Source organism: Sapajus apella, unplaced genomic scaffold (genome assembly GCF_009761245.1).
Source record: "Sapajus apella isolate SASKATOON/1434 unplaced genomic scaffold, GSC_monkey_1.0 scaffold189, whole genome shotgun sequence".
Classification (NCBI taxonomy): Eukaryota; Metazoa; Chordata; class Mammalia; order Primates; family Cebidae; genus Sapajus; species Sapajus apella.
In genome coordinates, this window is record NW_022437129.1 from 269395 (window position 1) to 290319 (window position 20925).

The 20925-nt window shown below is 55.5% G+C and overlaps 2 protein-coding genes across 9 annotated transcripts in view; one reads left to right on the forward strand and one right to left on the reverse strand.

Moving 5' to 3' along the window:
- Window positions 1–2471: 2471 nt before the first annotated feature.
- Window positions 2472–20925, reverse strand: part of ALDH3A2 (aldehyde dehydrogenase 3 family member A2) — a 69931-nt gene continuing 51477 nt past the window's right edge. For 2 of the 3 annotated variants that reach the window (XM_032269210.1, XM_032269208.1), the window contains exons 11-14: window positions 7017–7157; window positions 5253–5325; window positions 4328–4412; window positions 2472–3241 (exon numbers count right to left, since the gene is read on the reverse strand). In XM_032269210.1, coding sequence (XP_032125101.1) covers window positions 5290–5325; window positions 7017–7157 — 177 coding nt within the window. In that variant the 3' untranslated portion in view covers window positions 2472–3241; window positions 4328–4412; window positions 5253–5289. Of the gene's footprint in view, window positions 4242–4327; window positions 4413–5252; window positions 5326–7016; window positions 7158–20925 lie in introns of all 3 variants that reach the window. The other variant, XM_032269207.1, reaches the window with a different exon arrangement.
- SLC47A2 (solute carrier family 47 member 2) overlaps window positions 7808–20925 on the forward strand; it is a 31407-nt gene continuing 18289 nt past the window's right edge. For 2 of the 6 annotated variants that reach the window (XM_032269203.1, XM_032269201.1), the window contains exons 1-12: window positions 7808–8100; window positions 9308–9409; window positions 9733–9801; window positions 10513–10661; window positions 11793–11835; window positions 15516–15560; window positions 15871–15968; window positions 16455–16552; window positions 17500–17613; window positions 18713–18780; window positions 19739–19847; window positions 20742–20817. In XM_032269203.1, the coding sequence (XP_032125094.1) occupies window positions 7978–8100; window positions 9308–9409; window positions 9733–9801; window positions 10513–10661; window positions 11793–11835; window positions 15516–15560; window positions 15871–15968; window positions 16455–16552; window positions 17500–17613; window positions 18713–18780; window positions 19739–19847; window positions 20742–20817 (1094 nt within the window). In that variant the 5' untranslated portion in view covers window positions 7808–7977. The remainder of the gene's footprint in view (window positions 8101–9307; window positions 9410–9732; window positions 9802–10512; window positions 10662–11792; window positions 11836–15515; window positions 15561–15870; window positions 15969–16454; window positions 16553–17499; window positions 17614–18712; window positions 18781–19738; window positions 19848–20741; window positions 20818–20925) is intronic. The other 4 variants (XM_032269202.1, XM_032269204.1, XM_032269206.1 and 1 more) reach the window with 4 other exon arrangements.

Here is a 20925-nt window from a genome sequence, read left to right on the forward strand (position 1 = left end):
GGTTCAACAAACTACATCACTGAAGGGTGTGCAGGTGTGAGGAGCAGGTGGGGACGTCCTTTTCCCCCGCAGGCTGACGTAGGTCTGATGGGTCAAGCAATGTCCTGCTAGGTGGTCCTGGAGCTCCCCCCGGCCCTCGCGCTAGGGGTCTGCCTCCTAGCAAGGCCTATGAGGAAAGACGGTCAAGCCAGGGATTGTGCGGTGGGGTCAGTGAAGACCCTGAGGTTGCGGATGTGGAGACAGCGGGCTGTGCAGAGCTCCCGACAGGCCTCACAGTCGGTGAGGGTCACGGGTTAGGAGGAACAGATGCCATTCACACCATCTCAACTTGAAAAAGAAGAAGAGGAAGAAAAAAAAAGATTGGTGCATCCTGGGAGAGGTGTCCAATCGCCTGCGGCCGGCGGAGGCTGTCCCGCGGCACACAGGGCCTCGCCTGCCAAGCTGCGGCGGGGCCTGTGCGGGGCTGCGGTGTAGGGTCCACGCGTCCCGGGGGGTCCTGCGCAGCCCCCGCGGGCAAGGTCCACGGGGAGGGGTTGGGCGCGCGGGGCCGGCCGACCGGGCGGGGCGTTCCACGCGGCGGGTCTTCCCCGAGGCCTCGGTGTCCGGGCCCTGGCCGGAGGCTGCGCTGAGTTCGGGCTTGCGGGTACAGAGAGGCGGGCTGCGCGCTGCGGTGCCGGCGCCTGCAGCCAGGGCTCGGGCTTCCTGTTTGCGCGCCCCGCGGTGTCACGTGCGTGGGCGAAGCGTTGCTTTGATCTCAGACAGCCCAGTGTTTCAGGCCAGCCAGGCTCTGCGCGATGGGAACAGTGGCGTTAAGAGCGATCCCTGCGGCTGGGCGCCCAAGTCCCCAGTGCCTGCCCCCTGCTCCGCTCCCAGGCTGACTTCACAGACCTCAAATCCTCCACTTGGTGGGTCTGGCCAAGTTGAGAGGGGATGGCGGGGGCAGGCAGTACAGGGTCACTGAGCTCTGACCGCCCTGGCAGTGCCTGGAAGGGTAACCTCAGGGACACACAGGGGCAGAGCCAAGAGTAGCCGGCTCAGTCGCCCACTGCATCGGGCAGTCCTAGGAGAGTCACGGCGTGCACCTGTCATTTCAGAAGTGACCGCTGAGCACAATGGCACCGCACCCCTCCACCTTCGCCAAGGACACAAACTGGGATCAAATTTCGCAGCAACATGCTGAGAGGCTGGGCCCTTCCCCAGCCCCGGGGTGAACGTGTCCAGACCTGTGGCTCTCAACGCCAGCTGCACATCAGAGAGGGGGGTTTAGAAGAATGCCTGGCAAAGAACTCGCTGGTGCCCGAAACCAAGGCAGTGGCTGTCCTTGGTAAGGGAGAGTGACTGGAAGGGGAAACCAGGGCGTTGGAAGTCAGTTAAATTCTGTTTCTTGACCTGTGTGCTGGTTACTCAAGTGTATTTATTTTATGAAAATCCATGGACCTGTACACTTACACACTTTCCTGTGTAAATAATATACTTCAATAAGAAGTTAAAGAAATCAGGCAAAAACCCAGCTGTCCGGGCCAATTTCAGATCAGAATGTCTGGGGTGGGCCCTGGATAGTGTTTTGTTTTGTTTTGTTTTGGTGAAAGCTTCCTAAGTGATTATAAAGTGCAGCCAAGGTGGGAACTGCTGGTTTAAACCCAAATTTGCCACTCAGGGCTGCTGCCAAAGTGCTCAGGCTCTCACTTGGATGAAGTGATGGGGCTTCTTTCAGCAAGATGTTCAGGCTCTCAGACGCCTGCTGGAAATCTGCCAGGGCCCAGGGTGTGGCAGCTCCCCGCAAACACAAGGCTGAATGGACAACCTCTCTTGCTGCCATACTAGCCGCCTTGCAGGTGAGCCTCTAGCTCTTTTATGCATTTTCCCAAAATGTAGAAATCTGTATTCACCACCCCTACGCATCAATAACCTTGGTATGTAAAGAGCTTACAGCATCCCTCCCCCTTACACCTTTAAACAGCTTCGTTAAGTCACATGCCATATGCACCTTTTTAAAGTATGCAATTCAATGGCTTTTAGTATATTCACACAGATGCGAAACCAGCAACACAATCAATTTTAGAACATTTTTATGACCCCCAAAGAAACCCCATATCCACTTAGCTGTCACCCTCTGTCTTCCCCCCAATCCCCGCTCCCTGCAAGCCTCTGGAAATCACTCATCTACTCTCTGTCTGGAGGATTTGTCTATCCTGAACATTTCATAGAAATGGAATCACACACTCTCTGGCCTTTTTTGATTGGCCTCTTTGACATAGCATCATGGTTTCAAAGTTCATCCCTGTTTTTAGTGGATCAATACTTCGTTTCTTTTTAGGGCTGAATAATATTCCATGATTGGATATTCTACATCTTGGTGTTCCTTTCATCAGTGCACGGACATTTGGGCTCGCCCTACTTTTTGGCAATTGTGAAAAGCGCTGCTGCTGCGTTTTGGAAACAACATGAAATGCATGTGCAGGAGGGGAACATGTAGAGACCTCAAGAAATGCCCGTTGTTACTATTTTGTGTACCATTTTAAAAATAGACTTTCTGTCCTACAGCAGTTCTAGATTTACAGAACTGCACAGAAAGAACAGAGTTTGCGGTGACCTCGCTACCTCCACCCCCACCTCCCCACCAGTTTCCCCTACTGACATCTTGCATGAGAATGGTGCGTTTGTTACCACTGATTAACCAATATTGATGCAGTATTATGAACTAAAGTCCATCGTTTACATTAGAGTTCACTGGCAGTGTTGTACATCCTATGGGTTTGCAGAAATAATGCCATGAATCCACCATTACGGGATCCTACAGAATACTTTCTCGGCCCTAAAATTCCTCTGAGCTTCGCCCGTTCATCCCGAACCTCCGCAGCAACCGCTGATCTTGCTGTTTCTATAGTTTTGCCTTTTGCAGAATGGCAAAGAGTTGGAGTTGCACAGCATGCAGCCTTTTCAGGCTGGCTTCTTCCAACTAGCCAAGCCATATGCGTTTGCGGTGGCTCCGCGTCTTCTTGTGCCTTGGTGGCTCATTTCGTTTTATCGATGAGCAACGTTTACTTTTATTTCTCATACCTTTTCTCCCGATGGAAAGGCTCGCCATCTTCTAGCACTTGGCAGTGACGTCTGGGGGTCTTGCCGCCACTGCCAAGGGCTTTGCCAGCTGCCCCCGTCTCTCCCCTCACCTGAAGGACTGGGAGTGCTGACGTCAGCTCAGGGACTGCCCTGGTCATTTCTGGGGGTGAAATACCTGGGCCTGGAAGGTGCCAGGGAGACCTTATGAGAGTAGGGAGAGAGGAGAACAGGAAGGGGTGAGGGGTGGAGGGAGGGACTACCAGGCGGAGGTAGAGAGAGGCAGCTGCCAAAATCTACGAGCGGATTGAGGAGGAGTCGGGGAGGGAGGGGAACCTCAGCGATTTAGCAGGTATTGGTCACCGTCCGGTGGGGGGAGGAGACGAGGCAGGGGGATAGCTTAGTTCCCCCCCCAACTGTCCTTTGCCCTGAATGTGGGGCTGAGCCATCAGCAAGCCAGAGTCCCCATCCTCCCAGGGGAGGAATGGGTGTTCTGCAGTCACGAGGCAGTGGAGAAGGGTTGGAGGAAAGGACATTGGTCCCTGGCCTGGCTGTACACGTCTCTGGGAGCCAAAGAGCAAATGCAGCGCCTTCCGGCCCAGTGAGGTGGAACCGAGTGAGGAAAGGTTCACAGGGGCCCTGGACCCAGACTGTACTTGGGCAGACTCCAGGAAATTACTCTCATGAAGGCAGGGCCCGAGGACCTGGCCCTTGCCCCCAGCAGGCCCTAAGCCTGCAGGAGCTGAGCCCTCAAGTGAAGGGGACTTCCTGGCACTCCCACATGCCTCGAGGCTCTGCCTCAGCGAGGTTGATGGGGTTGGTGGGCCAGCGCCCCCTGGGTCAAGCTTCCTCTCGCTGGCTCGGAGCCTCCCCAGTCCCAGGGTGTGTGCTGGGGGCTTCCCAGGACTCTCCACTCCTTTCCCCTCCCCCGCCTCCTGCCATTCGCAGGATTTTGTAGCTTTGGGTCCTCCTTCCTGGATAAGCGTAAGTCCTCTCACCACTGACCTCAGGGGGCTTTATCTGCTCGCCCGTGCTTGGGGCCAAGTGTGGACAGTGGGTGGCACAGGAGAGAGGAGAGGAGACAATGGAGAGGGGGGAATAGAGAAGAGGAAGAGGCAGGTGCTGGCTAGAGAAGGCATGGCCTCTCGGCCGCGGCCACCTAGAAGTGGAGGCTGTTCCCTCTCCTGTGAAATGTGAGCGAGTCCATGATTACCTGTGGTCAACAGAATGAGGCAGAGGGCCATGGGGACTCCCCAGGCTGGCTCTTGACCTGTACGCAGCTTGCACTGGCACCATCGAATGTCCGTCTTCTGCTCCAGCTCCGTGCTGAGATGCCCACGGTACGTGGGGAGGTCCTGTGAGGGGAGGTGGAGAGGCTCCGAGTGACGGTCTCAGCTGAGTGCAGGCACCCACTGCGGCCTGGGCATGAGCCTGGAGGACGGGCCAGCCCTGGCCAGTCCCAGGTGACAAAGACACGCTGGACCAGAGGAGGCAGAAGGACCACCCAACTCGCCCCACAGAGTCACGACACAGATGGTAGTGGTTTTAAGACACCAATTTTGGGGGCCATGGGCTGTGCAGCAATAAATTAATGAGGCAGGATATGTAGGCACTTTTTTTTTTTTTTGAGATGGAGTCTTGTCCTTGTCTCCCAGGCTGGAGTGCAGTGGCTCAATCTTGGCTCACTACAACCTCCGCTTCCTGGGTTCAAGCGATTCGCCTGCCTCCTGAATAGCTGGGATTACCACCATGCCCGGCTAATTTTTGTATTTTTTTTGTAGAGACGGGGTTTCGTCATGTTGGCCAGGCTGGTCTTGAACTCTTGATCTTGAGATCTGTCCACCTTGGCCTCCTAAAGTGGTGGGATTACAGGTGTGAACTGCTGCGCCCAGCCTGTGCAGGCATGTTTTAACTTTCACAGCATCCCACACTCTGGGGGGACCCTGCCCCACTTCAGGCAGGGTCCCTTCTTCCCACCCTTTCCACCTCCATTCTTGTTCAGGTTAGGTCTTCCTAACCCCCGTCTTCCAGGAATTTGTCTCTGGGACTAAAGGCGTTGGGGCTGAGTCAGCTTTCCCTGAATAACCCCGAGAGTTCAGGGCTGCGTGATTCTCCCTTCTCGAGGCCAGTTGCTCAGCCCTCTTCTGGATCACTAAGCAACGATGACCCCTCTACCCCTTCCTCCCTTCCTCCACCTGCTGCCATGATCCTAGTTCGTGTCTATCATTTCCATCAGAGAACCGTGGCGGACGCGGCAACTGGCATCAGGCGGATGTCACAGGCCACCTGCCCCGGGAAATAAGGGCCTGGGAAACAAGTGATCAGCTGAGAAGGGAAAGGGTCCAGCATCGCCGGGGCTTGCTTTCACATTCTAGGGGATCAGCAGCCCTGTTCCTGAGAGTGAGCTGCTGATCAGTCTCTTGTGTGCCGTATCTGGGACCACAGAAGGTGCAGGACTGAAGGGTGGCGTGTGGCTCCTGACAGCACTGGACGCTCTGGAGAGAGGGCAGAGGCTGAAGTCTCGGAGCCCCCGCCAGCCACAGGATGGCGTACAGGGCCCACCCGCAGCTCTGCTTACAGCATCTCAGGTTCCAGGGAGGAATCCCGGAAAACCCCACTCGGAGCAGAGTCTGCAGGCGGCTGCAGGGCGGTGCTGCTGATTCTGCGGTCACCACCGCAAAAGGAGGGCCTGAAGGCATTGCTGGGAGACTTCGGGGAATCACAGAGCTCTGACACCCCACACCTGGAGGAGGTGGCTCCCCCGGCCCACGCCACCTTTGCCTGGGGCGGCCAATGCATGGTATTGATCGCCCTTGCTCCCTGCCAGGATCAAAGCCACTGGGGCCTGGGGATTGAAATTCAGAAATTCTGAGAGGAGTGTGGGAGAGGAGAGTCTCCCCGAAGAAAATGCAGGATACATTGGCTCCTATCACAGAAATCCTGGGACTGTTCCTGGGAAGGGATTTTGGAGATGCTAAGCCTAGGACTGGCCCTGGGGAAGATGATCCGACCTTTGTCCTGTGCAACTGAGGGCTCCACCCCGGTCAGCTCCAGAGAAAGCCTGGTGTCTCCAAGCTGGTGGCGGGGTGTCTGCACTGAGCACCTTCCAGCATGGTGGGGGCAGGGGAGGCAGTGGTCCTCATTAAAAGTGACCTGGAGTGAGATGAACCCTTCTGCCTACATGAGTGGGCTCCCCAAACACCTCTGTAGTCTCGGGCTGCCATGCGGTATTGCTTCTGGCGGCCGGGCTCACTGCACTGCTGTGACAGAAGGTGACAGGCCAAGGCTGGAGGGTGGCTGCTCTCCCCAGAGACCCCCGACCCAGGTCCCCTGAGTGCAGGAGGATTTGCGGCTGCCCTTTTGGAAGAGGCAGGCTGACCATGGGAACGGGACAGAGGTGAGAAGGACGTGGAGAAGGCATTGGACAAGAGAAGTCAGACGTCTAGCCATGTGGCCTGGCCTGCGAGGCTGCGGCTTCCGCCTGTACTTCTTCCCGTGTGGCGTCATCCTCACTGTCACAATGGGGATCAAATGTCTTCTTTCCTCTGAGCAGGTGGTAAAGGCGTTATTTAGTGCACAGGTCGGAGAGTGCCGTGATAGGAACCATCAGAACAAGGGCAGGAGCGTGACCTCCCGGGTGATCCTGATGCAGGCGCTGCCAGTGGAGCGTTCTGGAATTCCGTGTCAAGAAAGAAGGCTTCGTGTTGACTGGGGTGGGGCTGGGCCTGCATTCGGGGCAGCCTGTGGGCATAGCACGAGCCTTTTTTTGTATTTATCCTGCCTCCTTTCCTTCAGGGTCTCTTCCTTCCTCTTTGAGGCCCTGGGAGCATCTCAGAATCCTGCCAGCCACTCCTCCGCTGCAGGGGTGGACGTGGGAACCAAGCGGGACTTTAGGGTGTCTTCAGCACCCCCTGCAGCCACCAGCCTGCCTGCCCTCCTCCTGGCCCTGTGCTCACTCCTTCTTCTCCTGGGCTGAACCCACACTCGCAAGCCTGATCCAGGCTTGGGCCAGGGGACTGGTGTAATCCTTCCACGCCTCTCTTGGTTCCCACTGCCCTGCTGGTCCTGGGGCAGGATGAGGGGGGAGTCACAGGCCATCCCTGCAAGGAAAAGCAGATAGGGCAGTTTGGGAGGGTGACGGAGGACCCCAGTGGGACGCCGAGTCACAACCTTGCTGGGTACAATGATTGGCAGGCATAGTGAGCTGCCTTCCCAAGCAGTGCCACCCCTGGCTCTCAGAGATGCTGCTGAAAGGAGTGATGGGCAGTGGGGGGCTCGGGACTCTGCCAGATGTCCTAGCTCCCATCCCCAGTCCCAGGCCCCTCCAGCAGGAAAAGCTAGGGACCTCACTGCCATGGGCTTTGAATGGCCCCTGACTCTGGGGAAGCTGCCCCTCCCAGGGAAAGACAGGTTTGGGGTCTGCTCAGGCTCTGCCACCACCTGCTCTGTGACCTCGGGCAGGCCGAGAGTTCCTCCGAGAAAGGGGAGACATCGTGGGCACCATCACCCCTGGGTGCCCAGTGGCTCAGCTGCCGCGGCCAGGCTGCCCTGCCCCGGCCTTGGCACTCCTCCCCCAGCCACTGCAGGCAGCCCTGGACCTTCTCCTGATGAGGCCTTACTGCCTGCCCCTCTGGGAAATCAGACACAAGTTACCAACAGGCAATGGTCTGGGTGACTCCCAGGAGTCCAGGCCTCCATCGTGTTCTACCCAGTGGCTGGGGCAGCGGGCTGGGCAGCAGGGCCTCAGTGCCCAGGGAGGCAGGGCTCATCCGGCAGGTCACCATGGCAGCCCCTCCTCCTGCCCCTTACTCATTAGCCAGGCTGTACTGACATGGGCTGCCCCGGCAGGGGGCGGCTCGATGGACATAGCTGGCTGTGCGGGCACTCAGGCGTGCAGGGTGGCCAGTGCCCTGGCCAGGAATGGACAGCCTCCAAGACACGCTGCCCCCGAGCCCTGGGGGCTGCTGCCCTGCCTTCAGCAGGCTGGTTCCCAGAGGCTTTGGGGCTGAGGCGTGGACTCTCTTTGCTCTTTCCGGACCCCTGGTAAGGAGGTTGGGCTAGGGGACAGTCAGGGAGTGGAGAAAGCGGAGAGGCTGAGGGTGTCCACCTTGCAGGCAGGACCCAGCAGTGTGCTCACATTTTCCCCAGAAACTGCCCGTGGTGGCTGCCAGGCGCAGAGCCTGGGGACAGTAGGATGGCTCCTGGAGGCTGTCCCTGGACGATCCCCAGTGGCAGTGCGGCCTGATTTTGCTCAGCAGCAGGCAGCCCCCACACAGAAGGGGTGGGTGTGTCTCAGCTGGAAACCCACAAACGCCTGAGTTGGAAGACGACGCCAGGACAAATGTGACCTGGAGATGCACAAAGCCGGCAGCACCTTCCCAGGGGGAAGCAGGGGCCAGCTACCCATTTCATCCAAAGCGGAAACTGTTTTCTATACATTTCATTTTTTCCCTGACCATAAAGAGTAATGGGCCTGGTGGGGTGGCTCTCGCCTGTAATCCCAGCACTTTGGGAGGCCGAGGAGGGCGGATCACTTGAGGTCAGGAGTTCAAGACCCTGTCTCGAACAGGTGAAACCCTGTCTCTATTAAAAAGACAAAAATTAGCCAGGCATGGTGGCACATGCCTGTAATCCCAGTTACTTCGGAAGCTGAGGCAGGAGAATGGCTTGAACCAGGGACTGGGAGGTTGCAGTGAGCCGAGGTCTTGCCATTGCACTCCAGCCTGTGCGACAAGAGCAAAAATTCCATCCCAAAAAAAAAAAAAAAAAAAGAGTAATGGATTTTCACCCCCTGTAAAGCCTTCAGAAAAAAAAGAAAAGTTATAAAGAAGAAAGAAATTTAACTGAAATCCAACTGCTTGGAAGTAGCCATTACTAAGAGTTTGGTGTATTTAATTCCCCTCTTTTTTGGGGGTGTGTGGCCTGACCAAATTATTATTATACTAGGAAGAGCAATAGCAGCATCAGGCACTTGGGTCAAGCTCCCGGCGCCAGGCACGGCACTGGGTGTCTCTCGTGCACTGGCCTTTCTGGGTAGGGACATGGAGGCCAGGGGTGACTTCAGCTGCAGAAAGCAGAATGGGAGCTGGGCTCAGGCCACCTGACCTCCAGCCCTGGCTCCCCCAGGCGTAGGTGACCTCCCGGGTCACTGGTTCGGGGCCCTCACAGCTGGAGAGGCCTGTCTTGCAGGGCGGGGCCGTGAGGGTGGGGGCGCCTGTGGCCCGGGTCTGACCCGGTCGCCGTCCTCCAGTTCCTGTTCCAGATGCTGACTTTTATGAACTACATAGTGAGTACTGTGTTCTGTGGGCACCTGGGCAAGGCGGAGCTGGCGTCGGTGACCCTCGCGGTGGCTGTGAGTACCCAGCCTGGCCCAGAGCAGGGACGTTCTCTCCCCAGGCGTCTCCGCCAGGTTCCTGGGTGGGCCCGTCTTGGGTGGCTACTCAGGGATGGGAAGACACACCCACATGGCTGCACAGCCACCTTCATAGGTGGGACCTGAGGCCAGAGATGGAGGCAGTCTGCCCTCAGGCACACAGCACATGAGGCTGCTGAGCTGGCCCTGGGGCTGTCCCTCTGCCATCGCTGGCTGCTGGGTGACATTTCCCGACGCAGGCTCATCCCAGATGCAGGGGCCTCTCCTGACAAGCTCTTGTTTCCTCCTGTGTGCGGCGCCAGTTTATCAATGTCTGCGGAGTTTCCGTAGGAGTTGGTTTGTCTTCCGCGTGTGACACCTTGATGTCTCAGGTGGGTGGCATCCCAGAGCTGGGCAGGAAGCCAGGCAGGGGCAGAGCCAATCCCACAGGTGCCACTGAGATGGCAGGTGGGAGGGGCCCACCCAGGTGATCTGGGAGTGAGGGGCCTGGGGGCAGCTGCTCCTGCCCCAGCACCAAGGACCACAGGCTGTCAGGGAAACAGACCCTGCCCTTTGAATGAGTCTGGGCCAGGTGAAAAGGGTGGAGATGGTGGAGGCAGTTTCCTGACCTCTTGCCCCCAGAGGAGGTCACCAAGTAGAGAAAGACAACCGGTTCCCCCTCCTCACTCCTAGTTCGGCTGCCTACATGCAGGCACGAGCTGACGGGACACAGAAGGAACCTCCCTGCTCGCAGGGGCCCGAAGTCCGGCAGGGGCTGCCCAGGCGGCCATGGGGTCACAAAGTGGCCAGGCCTCACCTCTCCCTGGGGGTTCTAGCTTCTCGGAGGACCTGGGCTTGGCCCTGGCTACCACTTACCCACCCGTGACATGCGAGGAAATCCCACGTGCCTTCTTCCTCCTTGGAGTTTTGGAACACAGTGGAGACAGTGGTGGGCTGCGGCTCAGGAAGGCCGCTGTGCCGTTTCAGGCTGCAGCAGCAGAGGCCGCAGGCTCCGCCACACCCTGCCGGCGCCTGCTCCCCGCGCGGGGCATTGGAATGTCCGGGGTAGCGGAAAGGGCTGATGCGGGCGGGCTGTTTTGCAGAGCTTCGGCAGCCCCAACAAGAAGCACGTGGGCGTGATCCTGCAGCGGGGCACGCTGGTCCTGCTCCTCTGCTGCCTCCCCTGCTGGGCGCTCTTCCTCAACACCCAGCACATCCTGCTGCTCTTCAGGCAGGACCCAGAAGTGTCCAGGTGCGCTGGGCTCCAGCTGGGGAATTGGGGCTTGCCAGAGACCTGGAGGCTCCTGGGAAAACCGGACCGCCGAGGGAAACCCTAAAGAAGCCCCCCACCCCCCACCAAGCCCCGTATTTCTCTAGGCCACGAGTGGTCACAGTGCACGGTGCCTGTGGGTACCTTCCAGGCTTCGGGTTGGGGATTCTCTCCCATGGCTGCGGCTCCAGCAGCGGCCAGCAGGGGACAGAGGCGGACAAACGCCCAGTTTTAATTTAGGAGGAAAGGCAAGAAACAATTTGGGATTTGCATTTTATTTGCATTTGTGTGCCTGCACACAGGAGCTTTGTGGATGCTTTTGAAAAAATGCAGTGTGTGCATTTCCCCATATTCCTAAAAGGAGAGAGATGACAACCAATTTTTGATGAATTATAGTTTTATTAGTAGTAATAGTATTGATTATTTTTTGAGACGGAGTCTCACTCCGTGGCCCAGGCTGGAATGCAGTGGTGCAGTCTTGGCTCACCGCAACCGCTGCCTCTCGGGTTCAAGCGATTCTCCTGCCTCAGCCTTCTGAGTAGCTGGGACTACAGGCACACACCACCACACCCAGCTAATTTTTGGATTTTTAGTAGAGACGAGGTTTCACCATGTTGGCCAGGATGGTCTCGATCTCCTGACCTGGTGATCTACCCACCTCAGCCTCCCAAAGTGCTGGGATTACAGGTGTGAGTCACTGTGCCTGGCCCATAGTTTATTATTAAATTCAGAGATGCCCTCTCGTAGGGAGCCCTTGTTCGTTTATATTATGTACATTTCATTTGGCTATTCCTTTTTAAGATATAACCTTTTTTTTCTTACAAAACCACGTTACTCTGAATTTAAGTTCCCTAGTCCTGAGGCCTGGGTATTTGGGTGCTTCAGCTGCCCCTCCTGGCACCTGCTTAGCATCTGAGAGCAGCAGCCCCTGATGCGGAGGTTTCACAGTCCTGGCTGAGATCTGCAGGGCCTGGTAAAGCCTCTCCACAAACCTAGGGGCCCAGGATGCCCTGGGACAGCAGCCAGCACCTAGTCCTGGAGGGCACAGGGGACAGGGCCCTGCCTCCCTGGGCCACAGCCTGGTCAGCTCCGGAGCTTCTCCTTCTCTTGCAGGTTGACCCAGGACTACGTAATGATTTTCATCCCAGGACTTCCGGTAGGTGACCCTGTTTGCTGAGCGTGGAATCACATTCCCCTAAATTCTGGCTTTTTGCTTTCCCACCCTAACTGCTGGGGAAGATCCTTATCCTGCTATGACTTCCTGCTGGGCCACGAGAATGACTGACCGAAGAGAAGCTCCTTTGCAGTTGGTGCAAACTGAATTTTATAACATGTTTTTCTGATTTGAAAATGTTTCATGGAGAAAATATGAAAAGCATGAGGCAGGAAGAATTCAAATCACCTATAATTCTACCACCCAGAGACAACATATGTTACTCTCTCTCTCCAGGATTTTTCTTTTGTTTTTTTTTCTAGACAGAGTCTTGCTCTGTCACCCAGGCTGGAGGGCAGTGGCACGATCTTGGCTCACTGCCACCTCCGCCTCCTGGGTTCCAGCCATTTTGCCTCAGCCTCCCAAGTAGCTGAGATTACAGGCATGCACCAACACACCTGACTAATTTTTGTGTTTTTAGTAGAGATGGAGTTTCTCCATGTTGGCCAGGCTGGTCTTGAACTCCTGACCTCGGGAAGTGATCTGCCACCTCAGTCTCCCAAAGTGCTGGAATTACAGGTGTGAGCCACCACGCTCGGGCCTCCAGGATTATTTCTATTCATGGGTGTGTGTGTTCAAACACACACATACAGACAAATTGAAATGGGATCAATATGTGTATATTGTATTATAATATGCTTTTCCCCTTTAAGACATATCATTAGTCTCTTTACATGATGAAACAGCCTTCCGCAATATCAATTCCAAAGGTTATCTGGTACCCATAGTTATGCCATAATTTATTAACCAATCCCTACTTATAATGCAAACTATTATAAATCAGATTTGCAATATTCTTAAGGAAAAACCTTTGTGAGTCATCTGTAACGATTTCCAAGGAAATTATCAGTTATAGACATGCATTACTGGAAGTGGAATTGCTCAGTGAATGGCTTTTGAGACATATTGCCAAACTGTATCAGTTTCTACCCCAGCCAGCAAAAACTTCAGTAGCATACACTATTATTAAGAGTTCTTCCAATAAGAAATAGTTTTAACGTGCGTGTGTGCCTGCCTGCCTGCCTGCCTGCCTGCCTTCCTTCCTTCCTTCCTTCCTTCCTTCCTTTTCCTTTCTTTCTCTTCTCTTCTCTTCTCTTTTTCTTTTCTTTTCTTTCTTCTTTCAAGATGGAGTCTTGCTCTGTTGCCCAGGCTAGAGTGAGGTAGCATGATCTTGGCTCACTGCAAACCTCTGCCTCCTGGTTCAAGCGATTCTCCTGCCTCTGCTTCCTGAGTAGCTGGGATTACAGGTGCGCACCACCACGCTGAGCTAATTTTTGTGTTTTTAGTAGAGACGGGGTTTCACCGTTTTGGTCGGGCTGGTATCCCAAAGTGTTGGGATTACAGGTGTGAGCCACCGCTCCTGGCCTGCATTTCTTTCTTTCTCTTTTTTTTTTTTTTTTTTTTTTTTTTTGAGACAGAGTCTTGTTTTGTCGCCAGGCGCCAGGCTGGAGTACAGTGGCACAATCTTGGGTCGCTGCAACCTCCGCCTCCTGGGTTCAAGCAATTCTCCTGCCTCAGCCTCCCAAGTAGCTGGGACTACAGGCGCACACCACCACACCCAGCTAATTTTTGTATTTTTTAGTAGAGACGGGGTTTCACCATGTTGGCCAGGATGGTCTTGATCTCTTGACCTTGTGATCCATCCGCCTTGGCCTCCCAAAGTGCTGGGATTACAGGTGTGAGCCACCGTGCCCGGCCTGCATTTCTTTTATTGATAATGAAGTTGAACATTTTCTCATGTGTTTATTCTGTGAATAGCTCTTTGCTTATTTTAGTGGGTTAATCTTTTTCTAAGTATTATAATTCTTATTAAAGAATACTTTAATCCTTTGCCTTTTATTCTGTTTATGTTTCTGATTTAAAGAATTTTGAATATGTATGTAAGTCCTTTTCCTTATGTCTTTAACAAGCTTAAAAGACTTAACTCACAGCAAGATTATATACACATTTGCTTATATATTTTTGCATCCTTCCAGGGTTTCTATTTTTACATTTAAGTCATTAATCCAACAAACTTAAATTTTTTTGAACAGCATTTATTGCATATTCTCTCCTTTCTGCATTAATTTATTAATTACCAAATGAATCAACAGTGCATCTGTCTGGGTCGGTGTCTGTCTGTCCCGTGACCCGGTGACCGTATGTCTCTTCCACAGCTCAGTGCTTCACTGTCGGACCTGCAGCTTAGCCGTGCCTGCTGGACTGCCAGTTAGTTCTGTGTGCTGTCCGGCCCTGCCGGGCTGAGCTCACCTTTTGACACTGCAGCCTCCAGGGTGCCAGGGGCAGAGTTGTGGGCCAGGGAGCTGGGCAGGGACGAGGTTAGGGTTGAAGGTGGGGTGCCCCCACAGCGTGCAGTCCTGGTAGACCCAGCCACACCCACCTCTCTGCCAGGCCAGTGCCATGACCTCTTTGGGGCCTAGCTGGTTACAGATTTCTTCCAGATCATGGAAACTACCTTATAGGGCTGGTCTTCTCTGAGTCTTCCATATAAACTGTACTTTGGCTTTTCAGACCAAAGTGGTGGCATCTTGTCAACCAGGACTATTGGAGCCGGGTCAGGGGTAAATGCCCTGTAGATATCACTGTGGCGTCGTCTTTATCAAATAAGCCAAGGTTCTTCCATAACATGCAGCTGCAGAAGTTAATTGCTAATAATACTGACTTACGTAGTGCTTGGCTAACACTTGGAATGCTCAGATGTCCCATATATTGTTTTGTAAGCCCTTTGCAATATTAACTTTGCAATATTTATGTATGTAAAATATTAAATGTATTTTAAGTACACACACTATCATTAGCCCCATAATAATAATGAGGAAATAAACTCAGTGAGGTTACAAATAACAGATGAGGAAATAAACTCAGTGAGGTTAAGTAACTTGCCCAAGATCACACATCTCAGAAGAGGCAGAGCCAGGAACGGAACCCAGTCCATTCCGGCTCCGTACTCTTAATCAGCGCACAATGCTGAAAAGAAGTGCAGGGCTAAGGGGAGGAACGGGACAAGGACGGCGTGGGCCCTGGGCTAGGTTCCAGTTGATGCCCATTCTATACTCCTTAAGATAGGAGCGAAAGGGCAGGGACAGTGCCCCCGACACACACACTGCCACGCACACTCCCCTGCGGTCCTCCCCAGCCAGGGAAGGGCATGTCCCCTCTCCCCCGCTGCCCCGTAGGGTCTTGAACTTGCTCAGCATAGGCTAATCTCGGTCAGCATGGCTCAGTACCTGCCATTCCCCACTCCAGATCACTCCTTCAAATCCTCTTGGGTCATTTTCTCACCTTCCAAAGCTCACGGAGACCTGGCTTAGCAGCCAGAAGGCCTGCCAGGCACTGTGCACCGTGAGCAGGTGTGCAAAGGGTCCTCTCTCAGAGCCAAAACACGCCTGCTCACCTCACCTGTGGCAGAAGGGAGTCCTGAGGGGCCTCTCCCATAGGCCGGGCCAGAGCACGAGTCCAGGTGGTCAGGTGGGCTTTGGCCGTACCTGAGGGGTCCCAGACATACTTTGAGAAGGAATTGCTCCAATCTAGAGTACCATGCCCTGGAGAGGAAGGTCGGTTAATGCTCATTTGGTGGATTTTGGTCATTGTTATTGATCTGTTTGGGTTTGCTTTTCATACAGGTGATTTTTCTTTACAATCTGCTGGCAAAATATTTGCAAAATCAGGTACAGGTCTTTGGTATGGGGGTGGCCCTTCTCCCAGCACACTGCCCTGTTCCAGGGAGGGGCCTGGGGCTTTCCCCTTCTCTCCACCTTCTGTGAACCAGCTCTGGAAAGGGGTCACTTCCAGCCCACCACGCCATGTCCTGACATCTGCACAGAGGTGGGTGAGAGGCTGTGCGTCCCAGCCTCTTCCATTTCCCGGATGAGGATGTCTGAAGGGGCAGGAGAGGGAGTCCCCCTTCCACACCTGGGTCTGTCCACCCACCATGCACCCCACTCACACCTTAGCAGGGCCAGTTTTCATTTCTTTCAGAAGATCACGTGGCCCCAAGTCCTCAGTGGTGTGGTTGGCAACTGTGTCAACGGAATGGGCAACTACGCCCTGGTCTCTGCGCTGGACCTGGGGATCAGGTGAGCCCGGGGGCTGGTGGGGCCTGGTCAGGGGGCACTGCCCACCAAGCTCCCCACCCCTGGTAGAGACAGGTCAGTCACCGTCCTGGCCCTGCCTGTGCTGTCCTGAAGTGGGTGGTTATGGGGAGTTGGAGGGGCCTGATGGTCCCTTGGGAACCTCAGTTTGAGGCCTGATGGGGCGAGAGGACAGCCACTCCCCACTCCTGCCCCAGCCCACCAGGAGAGGCAAAGTGGGCACTGGCAGTGGTCCCAGGACGCTGTAGTCATGGCTGCCTGGGTACAGCCACCATGGCCAGAGGTGCCTGTGGGGCCTGGCTGTGTCCGATCCCAGGATGGGGGTAGAGCAGAGCCATGCCTGCCCCACATGGGCTGGCTGCCAGAGCCATCTCTCTCTCAGGCAGTGAGTGGCATCAGTCCCAGAGAGTGGCATCAGTGGGTGGTAGAGAGTCGGCAGCAGTCCTAGCCCTGCTCTCCCTCCTTTCCCAGAGGCTCTGCCTATGCCAACATCATCTCCCAGTTCGCGCAGACCATCTTCCTCCTTCTCTACATCATGCTGAAGAAGCTGCACCTGGAGACGTGGGCAGGTGGGAGGCCTGGTCTGCTCTGGGAGGCTGAGCAGGCTAGTGGCGGTGCTGCCCCAGGCAGAAGGTGCAGGACCCTGCACACCCCACTCCTTCCCCTTTGCTTCCCCAGCTCCAAGGGCCCAGGGTCCCTTCATCCAAGGTGTCACGATGCAGAGCCCTGATGGGTCCATCACAGAAGGCTGGCCCAGGGAGCTTTGCCCAGTCCCTGCTCTCAGGATGGCAGTGAGAGCAGTGACAGGCGTGGAATACCAGCTGTCAGCAGCGCGTGGGGTGCCTGACATTCCTGACTTCATTTAAGCCTCACTACACCTCATTAGGCCCATCTTACAAAGAGGAGATTATGACAGACGGAGATTAAGTCATTTGCCGAAACACCAGGCATGTTGGGGCCTGCCTGTGCTGTTCTGCCTCTTGAGAGCCAATCCCATACAAAGAGGACCTCCTCTTGCCAGGCATTTCAGGAACGGCTCTGTGGGCCTGTGGGGCCTCACCTGGGGGCAGGGCCCCAGCTGAGCCCCTTTCAAGCCTGCCACGCACACCTATGGTGTGTTTGCTTCAGCATCCTTAATCTCAAGCTGCCTCTGAAAACCCCCGGGGAAGGCAGGGCAGAGCTAAGGCCTGGGGTTTTCAGATGGGAACAGAGCCTGCAGAGTGGTGGGTAGTTGCCCAAGATCCCACAGTGTTGAGGGTGGAGTGGGGACCAACACCCATCCCTGGGCTGACTGGGTCACCCGTGAACCGGCCAGGCGAGCCTGGTATCCTGTTCTTGCCTGCTCCTCCTCCATGGGGCCCAGCACCAGCATTCCCTCTGCAAAACACCCAGTGCCTGGGTCTGCTAAGCCCCAGAGCAGGAAGAGCCAAAGGTGTTTAGGGGCCTCCTGGCAGTGGGGAGCGGGAAGCAGGTGGGCGAGTTGGGTGGGCTGCCAGCTCAGGGGTCTCTGTTCCAGGTTGGTCCAGCCAGTGCCTGCAGGACTGGGGCCCCTTTTTCTCCCTGGCTGTCCCCAGCATGCTCATGGTCTGCATCGAGTGGTGGGCCTACGAGGTCGGGAGCTTCCTCATGGGTATGTGGAAGAGCGGGGGGTGCACAACGGCATGTGGGCGGCTCACCCAGCCCAGGAGCTCCTTCCCAGGATGGCAGCTCACCAGCTCCCTTCCGATTCCACTGGCCAGACCCCCAGGCATGGACCCAGAGAGCACCACCGCCCAGTGGGGTGGTCAGTCTGTTGCTGGTCTGCCTCCCCACTAGGCTGTGAGCGTCCAGGAGGCAGGCCTGGGCCTTTTGTGCCTGGATCCCAGCACGGGCCGGGCAGAGCAGATGCCTGTGGGAGGTGGCTGAGGCACGGAGAACTGAGAGATCGAATGAGCTGGTTTGTGGGTGCAAACAGAGGCCTGGGCTCGCAAGTGTGAGGCTCCTGCCTGCTGTCTTGTGTGTGCTCATTAGAGCACTCGGTGAAGTGAGGACTCGAGGTAGCCTGAATATCAGAACCCCTGCCCCGCATTAACAGATAAGAAAATGGGGCCCCGGGAACACAGGAACTCCACAAACAGGAAATTGGTGGCAGGGCCGAGAACCGAACTCGGGTTGCCGGACCCTGGCCCTGTTCTCTGTCCCCTCCCTCACGCTGCCACCCTGAGTTCATCTGGAAAGACAAACCACACGTGGAAGCCTGCAGGGGCCTCTGGGGCACTGGGCAGAATTTCCCTAACAGGTTGAAGGCCAGAAGGAATGTCTTTTTGTTGTTATTGTTACTAATCTGCCCTTCAAAATCAGCCGGGCATGGTGGTTCACACCTGTAATCCCAGCACTTTGAAAGGCCGAGGCAGGCGGATCACTTGAAGCCAGGAGTTTGAGACCAGCCTGGCCAACACGGCGAGACCCAGTTTCTACAAAAACTACAAAAATTAACTGGTGTGGTGGCACCACCTGTAGTCCCAGCTACTTGGGAGCCTGAGGTGGGAGGATCACCTAAGCCAGGAGGCCGAGGTTGCAGTGAGCTATATTTGTGCCGCTGCACTCCAGCTTGGGTGACAGAGTGAGACTCTGTCTCAAGGAGGAAAAAAAAAATTGGCCCGAGTCCCCAAAACAGAGCAGCGTCCTGTTGGTACAGGGTCTGGGTGTCTGGGGCTGCAGGCTGAGCTCACGGCGAGCCTCTCCTCCAGGCCTGCTCAGCGTGGAGGATCTCTCCGCCCAGGCTGTCATCTACGAGGTGGCCACCGTGACCTACATGGTAAGAAAGCCTCCTGCAGGGGTGCCTTCCCCACGCCCCCCACCTGATGGCTGGAGGTGTCATCGGGGGGGGCCGCTGTCACCTGAGGCTGTCTCCATCTCCCGAGGGACCCTCCTGGACCTCTCATGCCCATCAGGTCCAGGCCCTGCTCAGCTTACGCCAGGGCTCACACACAGGTGCCCACGACCTGTCCACCAAGGGTGGTATTTCACTCACAGATGTGGGAATTTTTAAAATTAATTAGCATTATTTTAAAATTGGGAGATTTCACACCACAATCTTATCTTTGGATTTTCTTAAGAAATGCACATTCCACTGAGCAGCAGGCCCACGTTCCTGCACACTGCAGTCGGCCAGAGTTGGGTGACAGCATCCCCAGCAGGGCCACGGGCTCTCTGCTACCGCAGCCCCCGCCTCCCCTCTACTCCCCACAGAGACACACCACCATCTTCCTCATGCCCACTCCAGTCCAGGTCACTCCAGTTGGCATCTGCCAGCATCGGGGGGCATGCTGTCCTAGACCCCACGTTTAAGCAAAGTATTCACAAAAATCTACATTACAAAACCATTTTTACAAAGGCTTGTTGCTGAACTCTCTTTTTTTCTTACAAGGAGCTTTTCAGGTATACTTAAGACCATAGTCACCTCTTTAAAATCTGTTTCTCATTGGATTTTGACCACACAGTGATTTCGGTTGGAAGGCCCACCTGCCTGTGCTGCCTCTGATGGCACAGGTGGTGGTGGGACTGGCTGGTTCACGGGGGGTTCCCCCACCCTTCTCCCAGCTCCAGCCCTCCCTGCCTCATTGTCAGCAGCAGGAATGCCACACGCCTCTTGGGCTGCAGGCCTGAGATCTGCTCCGCCTTCCCACTCCCATCCCCCTTGGCCCAGGCTGGCTCAGGACGGCAGGGGTCACAGGGTGTCCCCACTGACTGTGCTTTCTTATCGTTGGTCCCAGATTCCATTGGGGCTCAGCATCGGGGTGTGTGTCCGAGTGGGGATGGCTCTGGGGGCTGCGGACACCGTGCAGGCCAAACGCTCAGCTGTGTCAGGTGTGCTTCTCATAGGTAGGTGGAGTCCTCTCCTGGTGGGCCTTCAAACATGGGCCTGAGTCACCAGCCTGGGCCAGAGGAAGGCTGGCACGGTGGAGGCAGGGCTGGCCTCGGGAGCTGCCAGGTTTATCTTCCAAGCCTGCTGGACCTGCCATCTGACCCAGACCAGCCTCTGCTGATAAGCTGACAGCTGCCCCTCCCTGAGCAGCAAGTGTCCCTCCCACCACCTTGTCCCCAACCCCACTCACGCCTTCCCTGATGCTATGATTCTGGGACTCTTCTGGAGATAGCTGGCTTCTACCACTCACCTTAGAGAAAAGCCTGACTCTTTGAAGGCCCTTCCTGTCCAGCATTCTTCTGGCTGTCCAGAGTCCTTCTGCAAGCCTGGCCCTCCCAGCACCCCCATGAGCTCGGCAGCTGCCCACCCTCCCTTGAGAAGGAGCCACTCGTGTCCTCTGACATCATGGCTGTGCTTTCTTAGACTGAAGGCTCACACTGGCTTTCCTATAGAAAGCAGTGGTTCTCAGGCTGTAGCCGGAATCCCTAAGAGGGTTGATCACTGATTGCTGGGCCTCTCCAGCAGGCTTTGATTCAGTAGATGGGTGGCAGGGTCTGAGAATCTGCATTTCTAACAAGTTCCCAGGTGATGTGGATGCTACTGGCCAGTGTGCCCCCCACTCTGAGAACCGGCGGAGTGAAAGCATCTTCCACATTGCCCTTCCTAAAGCCTGAGTGTCTAGCCCAAATGAATGCCTCGGATGCAGGGGACATCAGGGCCTGTGACAAAAGGCACCTAATTGCAGAGGGCTGGGCTGACTTGCACTGACAAAGTGGTCCGCCCTTTGCTGATCTGAGCAGGGTGCTCCCTGGGTTGGGGTCTGTCATTGCTGCACCTTTTGTCTCTTCCAGTGGGCATTTCCATGGTCCTGGGCACCCTGATAAGCATCCTGAAAAATCAGCTGGGGCACATTTTTACCAATGATGAGTAGGTAATCAGTTTTCTATGCTGACTTTTGGAAAATGTCACAGGGGTTCCCAGCCTGTCCTCAGAGATTCATCATGTGCCTGGCCCAGTGCTGGGCATAAAGGAAGC